General features: G+C 36.5%; 1 protein-coding gene across 7 annotated transcripts in view; it reads right to left on the bottom strand.

The window, feature by feature from the left end:
* Positions 1 to 19,448, bottom strand: part of LOC101155017 (protein diaphanous homolog 3) — a 125,192-nt gene that overhangs the window by 81,170 nt on the left and 24,574 nt on the right. For 4 of the 7 annotated variants that reach the window (XM_023953384.2, XM_023953386.2, XM_023953387.2 and 1 more), the window contains 2 exons: positions 17,903 to 18,214; positions 15,893 to 16,007 (listed from right to left, as the gene is read on the bottom strand). In XM_023953384.2, coding sequence (XP_023809152.1) covers positions 15,893 to 16,007; positions 17,903 to 18,214 — 427 coding nt within the window. The remainder of the gene's footprint in view (positions 1 to 15,892; positions 16,008 to 17,902; positions 18,215 to 19,448) is intronic. The other 3 variants (XM_023953385.2, XM_078944358.1, XM_078944359.1) reach the window with 1 other exon arrangement.

The following is a 19,448-nucleotide window of genomic DNA, read 5'->3' as shown; positions in this document are numbered from 1 at the left end:
AGTCTAAAATAATGTTGTATACATTTTTGGGATATTAGAAATGTACACCTTAGGAGTAAGTGTAAGAGTGTTTCAGTTTGTGATTTGAAGAAATCCTCAGCAACAGCAGTGACCTAAACCACAACCAACCTGGAACAGTTGAGCTGTGCGATTTGCACAGCAGGGAGCGGTCAGTTTCAACGTTAAGTCAATGTACAGATGCAATCAAGAGGTTTTGTGGTGCAATATGAGCAATGAGTGCGACGTGGCGGCCTGGTGGCAGTTCGTTTAAGCCATGGCGACGCTGAATGGTAAAAAAAAACAAAAATCAGACGCAAGTTAAAATATCTGAACTTCGGCAAAGAATTTGCATTGTGTCAACCAATCAGGAACTTAGCTTTGGTCCACGATGTGTTGACAAGTGGCGAATTTTGCCTTCATGCTATTTTTTTTTTTTTTTTACATGAAGACAGTAATAAAAACTTCCTCTAATTTTATATTTATTTTGATTTTTTCCTTCTTGGACAAATATAGAACAGCAAGTCATCAAACTGGGTCCACGGGTCTACAGATATACGGTCAATGGTTCCATGTAGCGATGAGGCTGAAAACCTTGCGCAGTCCCTCCCCCCCACACATGGTGGGAGCGTCAGGTTTATGAACACATTTTGGGACAAGCATTTAGTAAATTTACCGCACGTCTAAACAGAGGAGGAGGACGAGAATTTGTTTTCAGTGTGAACGCAGCCTTAGCGTTTTTGTCTCACTGCTGCTCTGCGTCAAAATTATTTCACCATTTTAAAGGACAGTTGTTCAAAAAGAAGGGCATGGATCTTTGATTGAAAGATTAACTCAATCCTTAGCTCCACATAGGCCTTAGCTGTTGCTTCATACAGCTGTCATGCTTGTTTGTTCTACTTTATTTCAACAGGGTCATCATAACCTGTTAACACAGCTAAGTACCAAAGAAATGTTATGAACGTACCAGTGGGAACCACAAATTTTGTCTTTAAAAAAATAGATAAAATAAAAATTGTCCTTTTTATTCCTTAGTCCTTATTTATAAGATGAATAGCAAAGCTGAGTATAGCTTTTGTGCAGTAGAAAAACTGCCAATTCTACTGTCAAACAGCAACTTCAGGTATTAACGTGATTGGTGCTTTAAAAAAATGTAAAAAGATATTCTAATTTTAAGGTATTTTGAGCAAAAAAAGAAAACAAGAGACAATCTAGAAGAAATAAGAAATAAAAACATCTACATTTTAACAAGTGGATTCCATTAAAAATTACTTTTCTTGCGCAAAACTCTTGTTATCTAGAGTTAGCCCCATCTCAGGTGGGATTTTGTCCCACTCATCTATTTATACGTACAGGCAGACGCACCACACAGCATCCTTTCCCACAGGGAAGTATCAGCGAGTTCTCCCATCAAAGCACTAAAGGGAGTGGTGGATGAAATAAAACTGCTGTGAAAGGGCATGACTGATGCTGGACATGACAGGCAGGCCTCAGAGACAAACAAGCAACACCTCAAATGTAACCGCCCCCCTCCCCCTTCACACAAACAAACACAAATCTGTCTATCCTTCTGCTCCGCCCTTTCCACTTACACCACTTTATGTTATCAACGTGAATATCTAATCAGAGAGAACAACTTCCTGGAACTTGTCTGTTTTGTTTTTTTTTCCCCACACAGCAACAGGGTAATAGTAAATTGTGGGATCTATGTTAATTAACAGTGTGCAATATTTAAAAGTAATTACATAAAAAAATATACTGATAATATTTATGGCAACAAAGATTTTTAGAGGATGATTTTCAACCCATTTCTTTAAATTTACCCAACAGGAGTAATGAGTCAGAGTGACAATTATAGATCAAGGAGAAGGTTAAATGTTTGACCTTTTATATAGGCTGTCATTAATTATACTAAAGCAATCTGGTTTGGAAAAAAGAAGGCCTGACTGTGAATGCATCAATGGCTAGGTGGAGAGCAAAGACTATAGGCAGGTTGTAAAATTAGACAGTTTAAAAGACAGTTGCAAAGATAAAAGAAGCAGCAGGTTATTCCTAATTTGGAGAGGAAAACAAATAGATAAATATAGTCTTTTTGGTTTTTTTTTAAGTCTACCGTACTCCTAGACAATGACTAACAACCTTGATTTGTTCTGCAAAAAGCACACGGCTATATTTTAAGAAACAGTGCAAGGTAAGATTGCACTCCATTTATATCCGAGCGCTGACCCAGAATTTGACTACCAGAACAAAACATTTCCCCACTGGAAAAAAAAAAAAAAAAAAAGGAAATAAGGCAAATGAAAAACACAAATCTATACATGCAAAACATCTATAGATACATCAGAAGCTGGTATAACTTCTTTTTTGCTTAATTGACGGATGAACAACTGGGTCAAGAACTTCAGTGAGTATGTTCAGAAAGCCTTTTTGAGTCCAATGAGACCAAATCCCAAGATGCACCACATGTAATATTTGTCCTGTTTTACCCAAGCTGAATTTTTCTGATCATGACAAGAATCTATTAATGAAAAAATGTGATCATAAAAACATCTACCACTAGAAAAATCAGATAAGAGTACAAAAGGTGAGGAGGGTTCAAACAGCATCCTGCCTTAAGGAGTCATCTTATTATAACTATATTTGTTCACCAATGAACTTCCTAATTTAGCTCATTATAAAGGAATCTGTAGCTGAGCGAAATATTCCACATATATACAGCTTTATAAATGGGATTTTAAACAATATTATAGGTAAAACTCCTCAAAATCAAATAAATTTAGTATTGCACTAGCAATACTGTATCATATACCACATACAGACACACCCATGTAGGTACTTAAATATGTATACATATTATATGCACATGCACACACACACATATATATATATCTATATTACCCATAAGATAGCCAGGAGCAAAATCTACTGTAAGACATAGAATCCACAGGAGGGGAGCTGTCGACAGCAAGTGAACAAATCCACCATTCTGACATATCTGTCAGCTTTACAGTCAATAGAGGGTAGGAGAACAGTCAGACAGGCTGTACAGTTTGACTGCTGACTTGGTGTATGGTTCAGACACTGCTTGGTCCTACACTTCAGTCAGCCTGACAGCAAGTGCAAAGGAAGCAGGAGAGAAATCAGGTAGATGTCCACTTGTTATTTGGAAGATGATCGCTGCCCTCACCCTTCTCACTCTGCCTCATCAATGCACACAATCCCGCATGCAGTCCAACAGGAAAAGAAAAAAAACGTGATTAAATAGTTTGCATATGGAATGTACCCCCCCCCCCCCAACCCCCCACTAGGTGAGCGAGCACCAGTGGGTGTGAGATGGAGAGGGAGATCAGGGTAATGAAGTGAAAGAGCTGTGTTTGTGAGTGAGCTAATCAAAGTGAACCACGCAGGGCCACCTCTCCCTGTGATGCAGACGAGATGACCCAAGGCCATAATTAGTCTGAGACTTTCATTCTGATAGCAGCAAATTAACAGACTTCATTAAGCTTTTTCTCTGCTCTGTGTATCTGTTCTGGTTGCACGGAAATCTAAAAGCTCACCTGTGTGACCAACAGTCTTAAAACATCCCTGTCGACTGGCCTTCACAAAGAACTGAACAAATCCGGACGGCATTGCAATAAACACCAAAAATGCTTCTTTTTTTTTTTCAAACACAGAAAAAAGTTTGTTGACAGAACATCAAAAGACTTGTGACTGATGAGATTCTTCAGTAAAGAACTGTGTGTTGCTCTTTGGAAGTAAGGTTTTGCAGTTCTATTCTCAGTGGAATACTGCCCTCTATAGGCATGCTGAGGATTCACCGATGGCGTCTTAATGTGTGTGCATAAAAGTGAACTAAAAAGGTCAATGTTCTGACAACGCTGTCATATGAGGCTTGCAGCATTGTTACCCTCGATTATCTTCAGTGACAGAAACAGACTGATCTAAAGAGTTGTTAAGACCACACAGGGATCGAAGACAGCTAAAGTCAATCAGCTTTAGAAACACCATTTTTGACCTTCTAAAGCCAAATCACCCACTCCAGAGTTTCTAAGGCAAAAGGCAGTCTTTAAAAGAGTCTCTACATCCCCAAACCTGCTTGTGCATCATAAAAAAATGACAGCAGAAAAAAAGATTCATATTTAAATATGGTTTTAACAAGTCAGCCAATTACTTTGGTGACATGAGCGCATAGTAACATGAATTCTGTCAAAGTTGAAAACCTTGATCTTTGAAAAATAGAAGCAGATGAAAAAGGCAAAAAAGAAAGGAAGGGAAAAAACGGAAGAAGGTTAACCACATTGGAAAAAAAAAGGAAAATTGAAGCAAACAGGAGAGGACAAAGAGTGTTTACTTGTGGAAATTTGTGACATTTCCAAGCACTTCACAACCCTGTCAACAGATGCAGGTAATTGGTGTTCTGGCTGAACAAAAGAGCCACACAATGTTACATACAATAGTTGTATTTTTGCTGTATTTTTTTAAAATATATAAAAATAATGCACTGGACATCATCAGAAAATACCATGTTTTTCCTTTTTTATGAGACCTTTATTTTGAACAACAGAGAAGAGAGCTCTAATGGTTTTGCATTTGATGATACTGTATCTCGTATAATGGCACAAATTTTCTCTAGCCAGAATGAACTAATAGAACTAATGGTGTTTGTTAAAATCTCAAAGCAAGCGAGCACATAAAATCAACTTGAAAAAATAGATATACAAGTTGAGAGTCTTGCTAATTTCTTTACAATAAGAGATAAAGAGCCTGGTGCAGTTAAAAAAAAAAAAAAAACAACACGTAATTGGCAGCTATCAAAACGTATTCAAATTTAAAAGTTCTCATTGCACATGGGTATTTAAATGCAGTATATAGTATGATTCTTTTATGTGATTGAGATTCCTTGGACACTTTAAAAGAAAAAAAATGTTAGCAACTTTTATCAGTTTTCTCCTTTTATCCACAACCTGAACCGCATGTAGCCAAAGGTGAGGATCCCTTTATTGATAGGGATGTAAGCCCAAACAGGAATTAAGATGTTGGGGCAACAGACTTTGATAGGATCTTCCAAAGGAAACTGGTCCAGAAAGCTTAAAAAGGACATTTAAAAAAAACGTGGAGTAAGAAAAATCAAGAGCTCAGCGTCTGTCCCACAGACTATTGGCACAGGGGCCCAACTCAACAGCAACATTTGGGGAAGGGCTTGTTGATAGATGCCTGGTGGATCTTACATCCATGGAGTCCTGCTGAGCATATCCCAGATTAGTTATATTGCTTCAAACTTTTGTGGGCTCATCCCCTGCAGGAGAGTCCATGACGTTCATGCCCAAAGTGAATCTTAACATAAATGCTCAACGGCGTATATTGGTGTAGCACTTTAATACCTTCTTGGAAGGTCCAAAGCACTTTACAGTCACAGTCTCACACACACATTCACACACTGAAGGTGGCTCTGCTGCCAAAACTCTTGCCAACCTATAATCATCAAAAGCAATGTGGGTTTCAGCGTCTTTCCCATGGACACTTCCAACACAAGGCAGGAAGCAAACCTAGGATCTTTCCATCAGAGGTCATCCTCTGCACCATACAAAGCCTAATTATGGACACTTGAGTGGATAAAAGGACTGAGCTATTAACTCATCACGATCTGTTGGTAGTTTGGATCAGATAACTGAGAAAAATAGCACAAAAAAAACCTAGTAGGACCAAACATGTAATGAGAATCTTTGTGAAGAACGTTATCAATGCCTGTAATGGCTCAGAGTAAGACTGGTCTCCTACAGAATTGTCTTTTGCCATCAATTTTGTTTAGAGCGCTTATGGGCAGAATTTCTAGTTGCTGCTAAAAGGTACAATGTGTTGGCTTTAAGGACCTTCTGCCTTTATGCTGTTAACAAATAACACTTTTTTGGTTTCCTGAAGCCATGACCTTCAGCTTCTTAAAGCTAGAGAAAGGTGGAATGCCACAGGTTAATAACCGAGGTACCCTCCTCCCACTACCAAGTATCTGGCTGTTTTTAGCCCACGTTTCCTTTCTTTGACAAAGTCCAATCACCTCTCCAGATTTTTTTATTCTATTGTAACAAAAGCTTAATATGTTCCTAGAAACTAGAAAAACAAAATAATTTTCCTGTTCGGAGAAATAGATAAATGTCTCCCATTAGCCACCCATCTAGTCACCATTTAAGTTCTGTTCATTAGGTTAGTGTTGTTAAGACTTCAGAGTGGAAACAATGTACTAATTTAACATTTGTGCTATGAAACAAGTCAGAACAATCTATCTGTTTCAACTTATGTCTAAACCTCCATATTAAAACCACCAGCTTTCGAACCCTATACAAGTTTAACCTTTTCCTTGTAGAACCTATTTCCATTGAGTGTTTCATGAAAATGCTAATAAAGATTGAAAGGCCTGCACAAATATGCTTCTTTCCTAGGTCATTAAATTGATATGGAAATGTGCTGGCTAATTATCCCTTATGGTCTGGCAGCACTGAGAAAAGTGTTTTCTTTCTACTTTCTATTTGACTGGCTATATTCATCCTGAAAGTCTGACATCCACTTACCAAAGAATTTACCAAAGAAATAGGAACCTAGCCTTAATTCTATATTGACTTGCATATAAAAGACGGACACTTGAAAAGCATCTCATTCAAGTATGGAATAGTCAAGCACTTATTTTTATTTCAATGATAAGGTTTTTTGAGGCCTTACTGTTCGACATTATAATAACCTTCAAAATGAATACAACATCTGAGTTCTCATTTATAAACATTTTTAATTAACTGTTACGAAAACACAAAAGACAATAAGAGTTGTGGGAAACACATAATACCAACTCATTTGTGGAAAGAAAAGAAAAAAGAACAGAAAAAAATAAATTAGAAACTATAAAAAAAAATACTATAACAATTTAATTGTTTTTAACCATTTAATTAGAGCAAGACCGTAGCTTAAGAGAATCTAATGAAACTTGATTGATAAGAGTTTTTTCCCTGATCAAAAATATCCACTTTTGTGTTTATGCCCATTTCTTTTTGTTTGCATTCTTCCATTTCCACACAGATAAGATAAGGAGCTGGTTGATGAGAAATTCTAAACCCAGTTCCTGGAGATTTTTTTCTAAATTCTTTTATGACAGTCTGGAATTTTTTTAAATTCAACAACAATCCCCTAAACCAAAACAAAAGCATATTATCTTGAATTATGTGGGCGTTTTTGTGAATCTATATGACTGTAAATGTTCCTGCCTTTCATTGCACTGCTCACAATATCCCTGTCACTTTTAAAATCTTATGGAATACTTGATGGTTTCTATTATTAAAAATATGCGCTGAAGGGCGGTTATTATGTCATTCACCTTCCAAACATTATAAACACAACCCACAGCTCCACTTTCTTTTCTATTGATGAGCAGAGTACAGTAAAGTACAGTATTCCAAGGCTAATAAACAGAATTTAAAAAGTAGCACATGACAAATAACATGTACTTATAGCAACTTCACACAATACTAGAACAGTTGTTCCAAATGTATAAATGTTATGAAAGAAGGAGAGGGGTTACTATTTTCTCCCCAGCTTATGTGAAAGAAAACGTAATCAGACTGAACTCAATCTTTGAGTTCATAGGAAAAGATTGAAGCAGTCATAACTGAGCTTAAATTTTTAATCTCTGATTTGCCATCATAGAGTTAAACCTCACCTGCAGATCCACAGATTAACTTTAAGAAACATCTTACAGTTTAAAAAAGGCCAGAAAGTTAATTTTGAGAAAGTTTTCCATCAAATTACAAAGTTTCTTATATTAATACCCTATATGTAATGCATATTAAAATATATATTTTAGTGGGTATTTTAAGGTGGAGGAAAAGCTCACTCACACAATGTGAAGTGCTCATGTAAGAATTCATAGGTTAAATACAATAATGACTATCAGTAGCACCCTCATTTCAAATTAAAATCCTTATCATTAGGTCAATTAACATGGAGCAAAGTTTAAATTTCCTACAATTTTAAATTTAATCTCTAAACTGTATTAATCTCTGAAGGGGAATTCAAAAGGCATGGAAGAAAAGAATGACATGAAAAATAGAAAACAAAAACTAAGAAGAAAAAAAACTAACATAAGGTACCAAAGAATTGTATTGTGTTAATCTGAATCCTTTTGATGATTAGGTCAGTGTTTTTCAACCAGTGTGCCGCGGCACACTAGTGTGCCGTGGGAGATGGTCAAGTGTGCCGTGGAAAATTGCCCTCATTAACTGATCTAAAAACATTAACCATCTCCAGGAAATCAGCTCTTTGTTCATCCAAACAGGTCCTGATAAAACACTGAGTAGTTAGGAATATAAACGATCATAAAATACTTTTTTCGTTGTGTTTATTTGATTCTATTAAAGACATTTTGATAAGAATGACGGTAACGCGAAATAGCTGCAGCTATAACTGTGTAAGGAAAAGTCCCGCAGCTTTTACTGTCTCCACGACTCCACCAATCATTCTTGAAGGCTTAATCACACGTCATCAGTCTGACCAATCAGAAGTGGTTAAAGTCTCCACTTCCTTGTTCCAATTTAGCTCATAACTCAGTCAGTTCCGAAAAAAACACCAGCTAAAGCTCGTCTTTAGCGGTGTAACTTTCCACAGAATCCGGTATCAGACCGTGGAACAAGTGAACAAAACCATGAAGCTCAGAGACGCGAGTCTTTCTGCCGTTTTCTCGCAGTTTTCACACTACATCTCCCATGATGCATTGGCTTAAAGGGACAGCGTCTTGAAAACACAACGAACATACAGTTTGTATGTAACTTAACTTTTATTACATCTTTTAGAAAAACATCTGCAACTTCCTGCTTTTTCTGCCACAATTATCACAAAAATGCACGTCAGATTGCCGGGGGGGGGGGGGGGCTGTAGATATGCTTTTTTTTTTTTTTTTTGGGATGCTGGTGTGCCGCGGGATTTTTGTTAAGGTTAAAGTGTGCCGTGGCTCAAAAAAGGTTGAAAAACACTGGATTAGGTTAATGACCCTGGCGAACCCAATCTGTTTCCTACGATTTCAAAGGAACCCTCTGTTTGCTCTGTTACTCTCTTAAAAGCAGTCAAGGAATAATATTTGTAGATATATAATATATAAGGAAGGGTAAGTAATGACAGAACAAATCATAATTAGATCCTAAATGAAATACACATACAAAATTAGAACTTTTGAAAAATGGAATGATTAACCTAAATGTTACATTGTGGCTCAGTTATGTTCAATTCAGAATGCTGGACAAAGATTTTTGTTTTTAAAGAGTTTAACAGGATTAAATTTGAAATAATATTCGTGATATTAAAAAAATATAATTCAAACTATCAGTAAAAAGAGCAGTTTTATTTTTTTGCAATAGTCCCTCGATTGATTTTGATTCATCTAATTATTTCAAGACAGGTTTGTGAAATATTAAGGACCAGTTAGTTTCAATATGTGGGGGTCTGGTCTGTTTCAGAAATCAGTTTAAAACAACCAAACCTGCAATTAAATTACCTATTCAATGCTTTTGTGGTGATGGAAGAAAAACATTTTTGGGATCATTTTTATACATTATTCTGGTGTGACAAAATTTGATAGACTTGTAGAACAAATTGATCAGGATGCACTTGAGAATGTCAGTGGAGATCACTACGTACACCACGCCTTCCCTTAAAATTTCAATACATTTCAAATACTAAAAAAGGGAAGTGGAGGACATCAGATTATCAGTCCTCATGGATGCAGGAATTACATTTCATGTGAATTTGTATTGGTTTAAAGCACTCTTTTAGAATTACAATCAGTATTACAGTATTATGGCCTTAATTCTAAGTAAAAAAAAAAAAAAAAAGGAATGCTAGAGTTTACATTTTGGTAAATGTCTGACAGAAAAAGGCATGTCTGATTTGTCCTGGTGTGAATGTTCCCATATGTTCTTCTGTTGAGACTTAAATACAGCAAACAATGACAGATAGAAATATCAGATTAAACCCCCATTTATCTAAAAGTTTATTCTCTTCATCTGTGTTTATGGGAAAATAGCCCTGTGGAGGATACAAGATGTAATCTCTATGAAATAAACAAACATAACCTTTCAGCTATATGCTATGAGAGAATGATAACATCTGGGAATGCTAGTACGCTGAAATAAGACCGCGTGACTGGAGTTGAAATTGTATGAACTGCCCAGGTCTTTACATAGATAACAGACAAAGCCCAAAAAGGATTTAATTCTTAAAAAAAGGAAAAAAGGGGGCAAAGTCCTATGTGTATATGTATGAGATAGAAGATCTTCTTGGACTAGGTAGGTAATGGGAAACTTGGGTTTTAATAATATTAATATAGAAATCAGACATGGAAAATAAAGGCTATGAAATGTAAATAATGTGCCTTCTAATTTACATATTTTAAATTGATGACTTTTTTGCAGAAATCTAAAGGTGAATTTTTAATTTATGAAGGCACAGAATCAATGTGTTAGGCTTGGTTTGTGGAAACTTAAAACTGTTGATGGCTCTATGTCTTTTAATTTTACATTTACAATCCCAATTTTTAGGTTATGGTCTATTCATTTGTGCACCCTTAAAGCTATTATTTAATTTAACTTATGGAATCAAATACTAGAAAAAACACAATGATCTGTCCCTGATTATATTGCAACCCAACCTTCAGTTGTCAATCCACTTCAATAAAAACAACAAATGTCAAAAATCGGAGGTGCTAAAAGAAAGGTCAGAAGATTTCCACAGCCAGTGCAGGTAATTCTGAACAAAATTTGATGCCAATCTTTCCCATTCCAAATGACATCTTGCTGAAATGTCATAATGGTGGTTGGTGTTATAGGAAAAGTCACAGGATCATCAAAGTCTTAGTTTTATCAGGAAACAATGAATGTCTCGACAAAATATCATATCTCTCCATCAATCCCACAGTTTCTATCTTGCAGCATTCAATTTAGGAGAATCTATAAATCAGGTGTATATGAAATACACCAATTCAGAGGACATTAGGGCATTATAGTATTTCTCAAAAACTCATTTTTGTGATTTTTGAATCCTATCCTAGGATCTACACTAAAACATGTCAGTGTGTAGTATAGTTCACACAGAAACTATGTTCGAAGAAGAATAAACAAATGTGGCTTTTTTGTGAAGACAAGACAGAGCTCATTAGCTGCAAGTGGAAAACAAAAGAAAATTCTAAGCCTAATGAGACAGAAGGTCCACCTAGAATTCACTGTAAGATAATTAGCACGTGACTCATTTGTATTAAACACTAATCCCATTACCAATGCTATTTTTTAACCCCCAAGCCCTAACAGTTTTGAATCAGGATCCCATTGAAACATTATGGAGGAAAACCCTCGAGTACAATGTTACATCTTTTGAAAATCGCAGTAGCAGGTTTAAAAATTGTCAGCTAGACTTGTTTTTCCTTTTTTTGTCAATTCTGAAAATGACATGACTTTACATAGACGGAGTCATGACAGAATTGACAAAGCCTTTCGGACAAGAGGTGAAACGTTTTCAACTTAAAAAAAAAAAAAAAAAAAAAAAAAAAAAAAAAAAGTCCAGATGACAACCTTTAAACTTACTACTGTGATGGAATCAACCTGGATGAATGAGTCTTCACAGACATCCTGTAACACATCTGATTTTTAAGCAGTATGGATACACACTCCGAAGCCAGCCTTAGATTTTCTCACCAAAAAAGCAGGTTAAAAAAACGGATAAATTAACAACAGGTTGTTAGAGGTTGTTTAACACAATTTACTTATCATTATTAGGGTAAATGGCCTTTTTCTAAGATCTTGTTCATTCTTTTTCTAAAATTCTGTGTTAGTAGTAATCTAGCAAGTATTTATAATTAATTAGATCAAATTATTATTTTTCAAGTATTCAAATGTATAAAAAGACTTACCGGTAATTATTAAAGTCACAATCAAATTAATTTCCACACATTTTTTTAGCGAATTGTTACGGCTGTGGCCGTATTTGATTTTGTTTTGTTTGTTCTGTGTTTTGTGTATTTTTGTATCGGAGTGGGACTTCTGTGTTTTGTGGATCTTTGGGTTTGTATGTCTTTGTTTGTGATTATTTTCAGGTGTGGTGGAAAGGGTGTGGCCTCCCATTGGACTAGCTGGTGGAGGCAGCCTTTAAAGCCACCACTTGGACTTCCACACCGTGGGAAGGGAGCCTTGCTGCATCAGTCTCCACTGCAGCTTGGCCCTCTTCTCCATTTTGGTTTTGATTTCACCTCTTGTTTAGTTGTGTGTTGCACTTTTGTATTTTGTATTCGTAGTCCTTCGTAGTTTTGTCTGTGCCCACTCTGATTAATCTTTTGGTTTATAGTTATGTTAAGTGAAGCTGTAGGGGTGAACCGCCATTTTCTTTAGTACATGTTTTCTCCTGTTTTTGTTAGGTTAAGGAGGTTAGTTTTTGTCTTTATTTTTCCTTTTCCTTTGTACAGGTATGATTACATGTTTCGGTTAGTTGGGGTTTTGTTTGTTATTTTGGCCTGGGTTCACCCTGAAGCCTTTTAGCTTCACTTTTAGTTCTTGTAGGATGATTATTTGTAAATAAATTTGGTTATTTTATGGAGACATTTGTTTGGTGTTTTGTGTTGCAGTTAATTTAATAGCCAAAACTTTACTTTTTTTATGTTATGCCCCCCCCCCTAGCACCCCTAGACATAAAAGGGGGCGTAACACGAATCATTTTGGGTTTTTTTTTTAATGCACTACCGGTACACAATCCACCAGGTTTACATTATGCGACCCATTCAGAAATCTTTGACAGCAAAAACTAGTATGGAGAATCTACTAGAAAGACATTTCAAAAGCATGTTAAACAAAGTGCATTCACCCTGCAGAAATGTTGGTGAGACAAAAATAAAAAAGTAAAGAACACTAAAGGAAAATGTGCATATTAGAAAGACTAAAGAAAGAGAAGCAATTTCCGAGAGTGAAGTTTCAAAACTGTAAAAAAAAAGTATATTTTTTGTCTTGATTTCTCCAGGTACTCCGCCTTTTACTCACAGTTCAAAAAGAACATGCTTCGTAGGTTGAATAATGACTAAACTATCCCTTGTAAGTGTGTGTGGTTGTGTGGCCCTGTGATAAACTGGCGGCCTGTTCAAGGTGTACCCCGCCATCCGGCAACAGTGTCTGGGATAGGCTCCAACCCTATGACCAACCACTGACGCCAAAAGGGATTGAACATGTTTTAAAGGTTGATGGATAGGTAGCGAATAAAAGCAAAAAGAAAAATTTCTATGCAAAGTCATGATTTTTTAAAATCTTTCTTGAGGATATATATGGTTGATTTTACAGAGGTCAGAATAATTGATGCGTCTCACTCGTCTGCCTTTTGCTGCAATGTTTTTACTGATTTTTGCGGATAACAGAGTTTTGTTGAACGTCCTCCTTGTGAAACCCAAACCAAGAGCTTATGTGAAATGTTTCTCATTAATCTAATTATTTTTTTCGTATTCCATCCTTTCATTTATATAAATTAGCTCGGGGCTTGTACTGTGGCTACCTAAAAACCTGTTTCCCCATGTTCCCTGATAAGAAAACCCACACTTGCATAGGAGTTTCTCTTTGCTCTTTCTTTTGTATGTAATGTATTATATAAAGTTTGTTGATCTAAAATGGCATGGCTAAGCCCTGGGAGATAAATGAAAAAGTCCTGCCTAATTGGGTAACTGTGTTCTGTAGAGAATGAAAGTGTACTGTATTGATAAATATGTGTCATAGTCTGCAACAGAGCACCTTTAACCACCTAAAGCAACAATAGAGGCATAGAAAGATATACAAAAAGGAAGTACACAAAAAAATATCACAGAGACACAACCTTACAGGGAAACTAAAAGACGACCATCTTTGCTAAAATGTGTCACGATGTGACACATTGAAGCAGAGCTTTTAGCTTTCAGCCTCCTCTACATCTGCATGTATGAGCACATGTTGATACCACGCAGTTTAAAGAGAAAGCAAAAGACTTCCCCTTAAAACAAAGACAATGTAGTGTGGCCTAATGTTAATTATACTTTTAATCAAAGATTAAAAGAGATTGTTTTTGTTTCATTTGGTATTGCCTATTATTGAGTATATTTTTTTTATTTGAGCAGCACTTTAAATAAGAGCACATTTGAAAAGTAAGTAAGTGATAAGAGTGGAGATTTGTATTGATTGGTACAGTCAATACAAAGAATGGACTTTTCATTTTGATTGAATTTTAAAGCAAATGTGCACAGACTTGAGAGAAGAGCACAGCAGCCTTTATTTAATTTTGAATCTCCACATCTCAACCACTTTGAATAAACGTATGTGCAATGTTTTTTTTTTTTTCGTTTACATCCGATGAAGTTCGAGTAGCCTGGGAAAGAAAAGAAAAAAAAAAATTCCTAAACTTTTCCCCAGTCCCAGATGGAAATCATCAGTTTGTGTACTGGATGGTAGGAATACTACTGGAAATAGGAAACACAAACATCACTACAGAATAACAAAGGTTCTAGAGATATAAAATGAATATTTAATGAGGAAAACTGTGTGAATTCTGTTTCACAGTGTGTCCTTTTTAATACTTAATGCTGATCCAGATGCTGCTGTTCTTAAGTGAGATGAAACATTGTGCAACACAGATATGCTAATGAGAAGACAAGGCCCACAACCACGTATGCGTGCAAGTTTATAAACCGACACAGAGCAACTACATCAGCCGGAAAACGACAGAACAACCCAATTCCCCACACTGCTCCAGCGACTGCAACAGGGCTGGAAAAAAGCGAATAAACAACTACTCAAAAATGTAAAAGAAAAATGATTGAAGGCTTCATTTTTCGAAATATGTCTCTAGTCTCTCTTGAATAAAATTACTGGGCATAAGCAGTAACAAAACAGAGCAGCAGTGGATCCGTGTGCCTGATCATGCATTGGAAACCTGCTGTACAATATCTGCAATGTACAGTTCAATGTGTGAAAGCTCGCTGTGTCATTATCTCAGAGAAAAGTGCAACTATCTGCCTGTGCACATCGTTTGTTTACACCCCTAAGAGAACACCTGTTTGAATGTCTCCCAACCTGTTTGCCATTTAGATCAAGCTCCATTATTCAACACCTTGACGGTAGGGAAATAGGGTGCAGTGCTGTATAAGGGGGAGGGAGGGGGACTTGTGCCTTGAAAGGAGCAGCATAGAGTTGTGACAGGTAGATAACACCTGGATGAATAATTCAAGATGGCTTAAGCGAGCTGAGGCAAAGAATAGACAAGGAGGAAAACACAAGATGTGAATAAATCATCAGAGATGGGACTAATAGATCAAGCACAGGGAAGGAACAAAAAAAGTGATAACATCTCTCACTTCTTCCTACTTAAGCTTTAATCATTTCAGCAGTCTTGAACATGAATATTCCGGGTCTCACTTCACAAACTCATTTTTGAAGATGTAACCATTTTGTGTTTTTCATTAAGTGAAGAAATCAGCATTCCAGGTCATTTAGACAGAGTACCAGACTTCAACCCAAGCCTGAAATGAGTCGTCCCAGAAGGTTTCATCCACACAGCTCAGATAAAAAACTAACATTTTGAATCCAGGGTAACACACTGACACGTGTTGTAAAAGTGCCAAAGTCACAAAAAACTCATCATGGACAGTAAAACATCAAGACAAACGAGATAAAACACCCAACCACAAAGTAACAAAAAAGCTTCCCATTGTTTTAAAAAAGTTAGTTATTATAGATGGATAAAAACAACATTTAAAAAAAGATGGAAAAAATAAAAATAAAATGCAGAACTATTTCAATCCCTTTCAAATTTGAGGTTTATACTCAAAGCCGATTTCTTTTCAACTGTCTAAATTGATATAGTATTTACTAACCTGTTCTTTGTGACCCAAAAGTGAGAGCAACCCTGCTGAGCAGTTCTGGTTTTGAATACTGGTTCTCATCAGCTCGGACCCAGAAGCAGCCTTCAGACATTTCCTGAGGACGGATCTGAAAAAAGATTCATGTCAGCATTCCTGGTCAAATAGCGGATTTCCAAACCCATAAAAAGGCAAATACAAAAGTAACATATCATATTGTTTACTAGAAATGGGTTTTGACCTCTGAAAAGTGCATCTTTCCTCTTTGTTGAAACAAAAACAAAAATCAGTAGCTGAAATTCACCCATGTTACGTTTCTACAAACATGCAAACAATGCAAAGTTTAAAAGTTTTAAAAGATTCAGTTGGTGATTTACATTTAGTGATTATATTTAGCATGTTTACCATGGTTTATCTCCATCAGTTAAGGGGGTGGGAGGTGTGAAAGGGGGTGGGGGGTCCAGATAAATTAGGGGACTTTACTAGGTTACCAAAAAGGAAAATACATACAAATGTATACGTTTGCAAACTACATTGCAGTTTTCTTAGAAATCCTTTAACCACTATGACATATACAATGCTAAATCAAATCAATGCAAATGCTTGGAAACAATACTACAACCTTTTTAGTACAGGAAGATGGATTATTGATTTAATAACTGGGTAGAAATATATAGATATTTTTAGAGCTAGCTAGATGATGCCTACTGAAGCAAAAAAATAAAATTAAAAGAATAAAGAACATTTACAAGTTTTATTAAAACATTGAATTTGACATGATTACTTCATGTATAGGTGAAGTTAAACAGGGTTGAAGACGCTCACTTGTAGGTCTGCACAATAAATCGCAAATGTATCATTATCGCAATATCAAGCTTATATCGCAGAAGTCAGGGGAAATTGCAATAAATGGTTGCATTTGACCAATCGGATGGAGCCCTTTCATGTTAGATGCTCGCCTCCGATGTAGAGGAGGGCCAGTTGGTGTGTAATTTAAGTTATGTTGACTTTTATTTAGATTAAATAGTTGCAGTGAAATAGAAATGATGTTTTTAGTTGTTTTGCTATTTGTTCATATATCGCAAGTTGTATCGTCATTGCAATATTCATCACTAATATCCCAAAGTTTGGGTCATATCGTGCAGCCCTAGTCACTTGTTATGCATATTAGGTTAACCCTAGCCAAGAAAAACAGCTCATAGATAATAAGCCAAATCTCTTTAAGATGATCATTTAAGTTTTCCCTAAGATGATTGTCCAAACTTTTTACGCCAATAATCTTAAACATATTTAACACAATGCCGAAGTTCTGAATGAAAAGCTGCAAACCCTCTTGTCTAATGAGAAACCTTTTTAGGTTTCTTTGTGATCAACAGCTGGAGATCTGCAAGGAAGCTTCCGAACAGCTTTGTCCTTAACTTGGCCATACGCACAGGTCTCCAACAGGTGAACAAGAGAAGTACTCCACAAGTCTTTTAAAAAGTCCCTTGAAATTTCTAGCATATGGTTCAGTTTGTAAAATGCTTGTTCTGGGATCAACCTCTGAATGAATTATTAATCAAATCCCACAGTTAACATCACTTGTGTTGTGAACTAATAATGCTTTGTGGAGAACATCTGTAGAGGTAATTTGGAGACTTCAACATCAGGATGTGATCATCTGTTACTTTTCAATTATTACCAACTTGGCACAAAAGCAATAGGATGTTGTGGCGTTTTTTTTTGAAAAACATCTGGAGTGTCTTGAGTGCTGCCAAAGACATTAGTTATACAGAAGGGTAGAAAACCAAAACAACTTGTTTGCATGTTTTTTTAGTTCCCCTATTTAAAGTTCTGACAAACAGTAGTACAACAAAGTATCAGTATTAAAAAAAAAAAAAGAAACAAAGAAACAAAAACAATACTTTTTAAAACCTTTAAAAATCGTTCTGAATTATCAGGAGTAGATCTCATGCCATTTTGTTGCGTCATATTGAGCTACTTTTGGATTTTATTTTTTTGCAGATCAAACGCTTTGAGTCTTACTTTGGACCAGTTGAGGCGCTTCATGCCGGTCTCAAGCTTGAACTCCTTCTTCGGCCTGAGGCCATAAGGCAGCGTGTCATGGGTTGGGGAACCAAAGGCACCCCCAAACACAAGCGGAGGAGGAGGAGGGACACCGAACTGAGGAGGCGGGCCAGGTGGAGGAGGTGCAGAAGGCCAGCCAGGTGGAGGAGGAGGTGGTGGAGGTGGTGGCGGTGGAGGAGGAGGACCTGGCACAGACGATCCAGCAACAGCAGTTGTTGAGGAAGATGACGGCTGCTCACCCTGCGTAAAAGTCACAGGTATAGATCCAAACTAAAAAACAAAAATATGACAAGGTTTTTAGAAAAATGTATACATTTTTATAGGAATAAACAACTTCATCTTTCATTTAAATGATTTGAATACTTTAAGAGCAAAACTAGAGTCAGCAGAAACAATGTTTTACAAACATTACCTTTTTGACAAAATTTTACAATAAACTGTTTTTACCCACTTGAAAAAAATAAAACTAATAAAACCAAGAAGAAAGTACATGGTAACACAGGTTATTGTTAACTACTGATTCCTATAATACACAGACAAAAAGAGCAAACAGAGAAAATAATCAAAGCAAGCCAACCACGGCATTTGACAGGAGTGTTGCACACAGTGCACTTTATTTTCCAACAACTATTGAGCAACAGATTACAGACGGGTTTCTTAACCACTAAGCAAAAAAGACTAAAAAAACTTACATTTTTCCTCAAATCTTCTTAAATAGATTTTTAAAAACCAAAGATTAAAATGTAACCTTCAAACCAGACCTGCAAGGTTAGTAAATAAAGACTGACTTATTGATTCGTGCACCAGCTTTAGATCAAATACGCATGCTAAAGGTCAGTCGTGTGCCCTTTTAATGCCACTGCAACTAAAAGGACGCACACCTCTGTCAAACTGCCAAGTGTAAGAGGAGGGTATGAGGGGGCACGACTGGAGCAGATGTGGACAGACATGAAGACAGAGTGTACGTGTGCGTACCTGCGCTGGCTTAAAACAGGCCTTCGCCGTTTGAACAAAAGGTACTGTTTGAGTATTCATTCTGTGTTTGCCCCCTCAAATTGAAAAATTATCAGGGAAAAAGGCAAGTTCTCTTCTCCTCTCTGAGTGTGTAGTTATCTTGCAGTGCCAGGGTTTGGGAGTAACTCTCTAGAGTAATTGGGAGGGTTGGGGCTGAAGGGGTTGTCAGAATAAATTGCTTTTAGAACAATTTCCTCTTATGGGATAGAGATCAGAGAATTTGAAATGGCTAACATAGAGGATCGGTCAGTGTTCTCATTAGACTTAGTGTCAGCTAGCCGGTGGAGCTGCTTCCATGTCAGACTGCAGGCTTCACTGAATAAAATATATAAATAAATATGTATATACTATACCCATGCCCAAACCTCACCCAAAAATAAAAGCAACATCTTATGAAAAGAAAGGAAAGAAAGTGGAATTGCTATTCTGTGAGGCCATCCTTGAATGATGAAATGTAACATTTCACATCCAGCAAAGGGAAGTCACTGAC

The sequence above is a fragment of the Oryzias latipes genome, chromosome 3, assembly GCF_053564925.1.
Source record: "Oryzias latipes strain Hd-rR chromosome 3, Olatipes_Hd-rR_3.1".
NCBI lineage: Eukaryota > Metazoa > Chordata > Actinopteri > Beloniformes > Adrianichthyidae > Oryzias > Oryzias latipes.
This window is presented reverse-complemented; position numbering and strand designations above follow the sequence as displayed.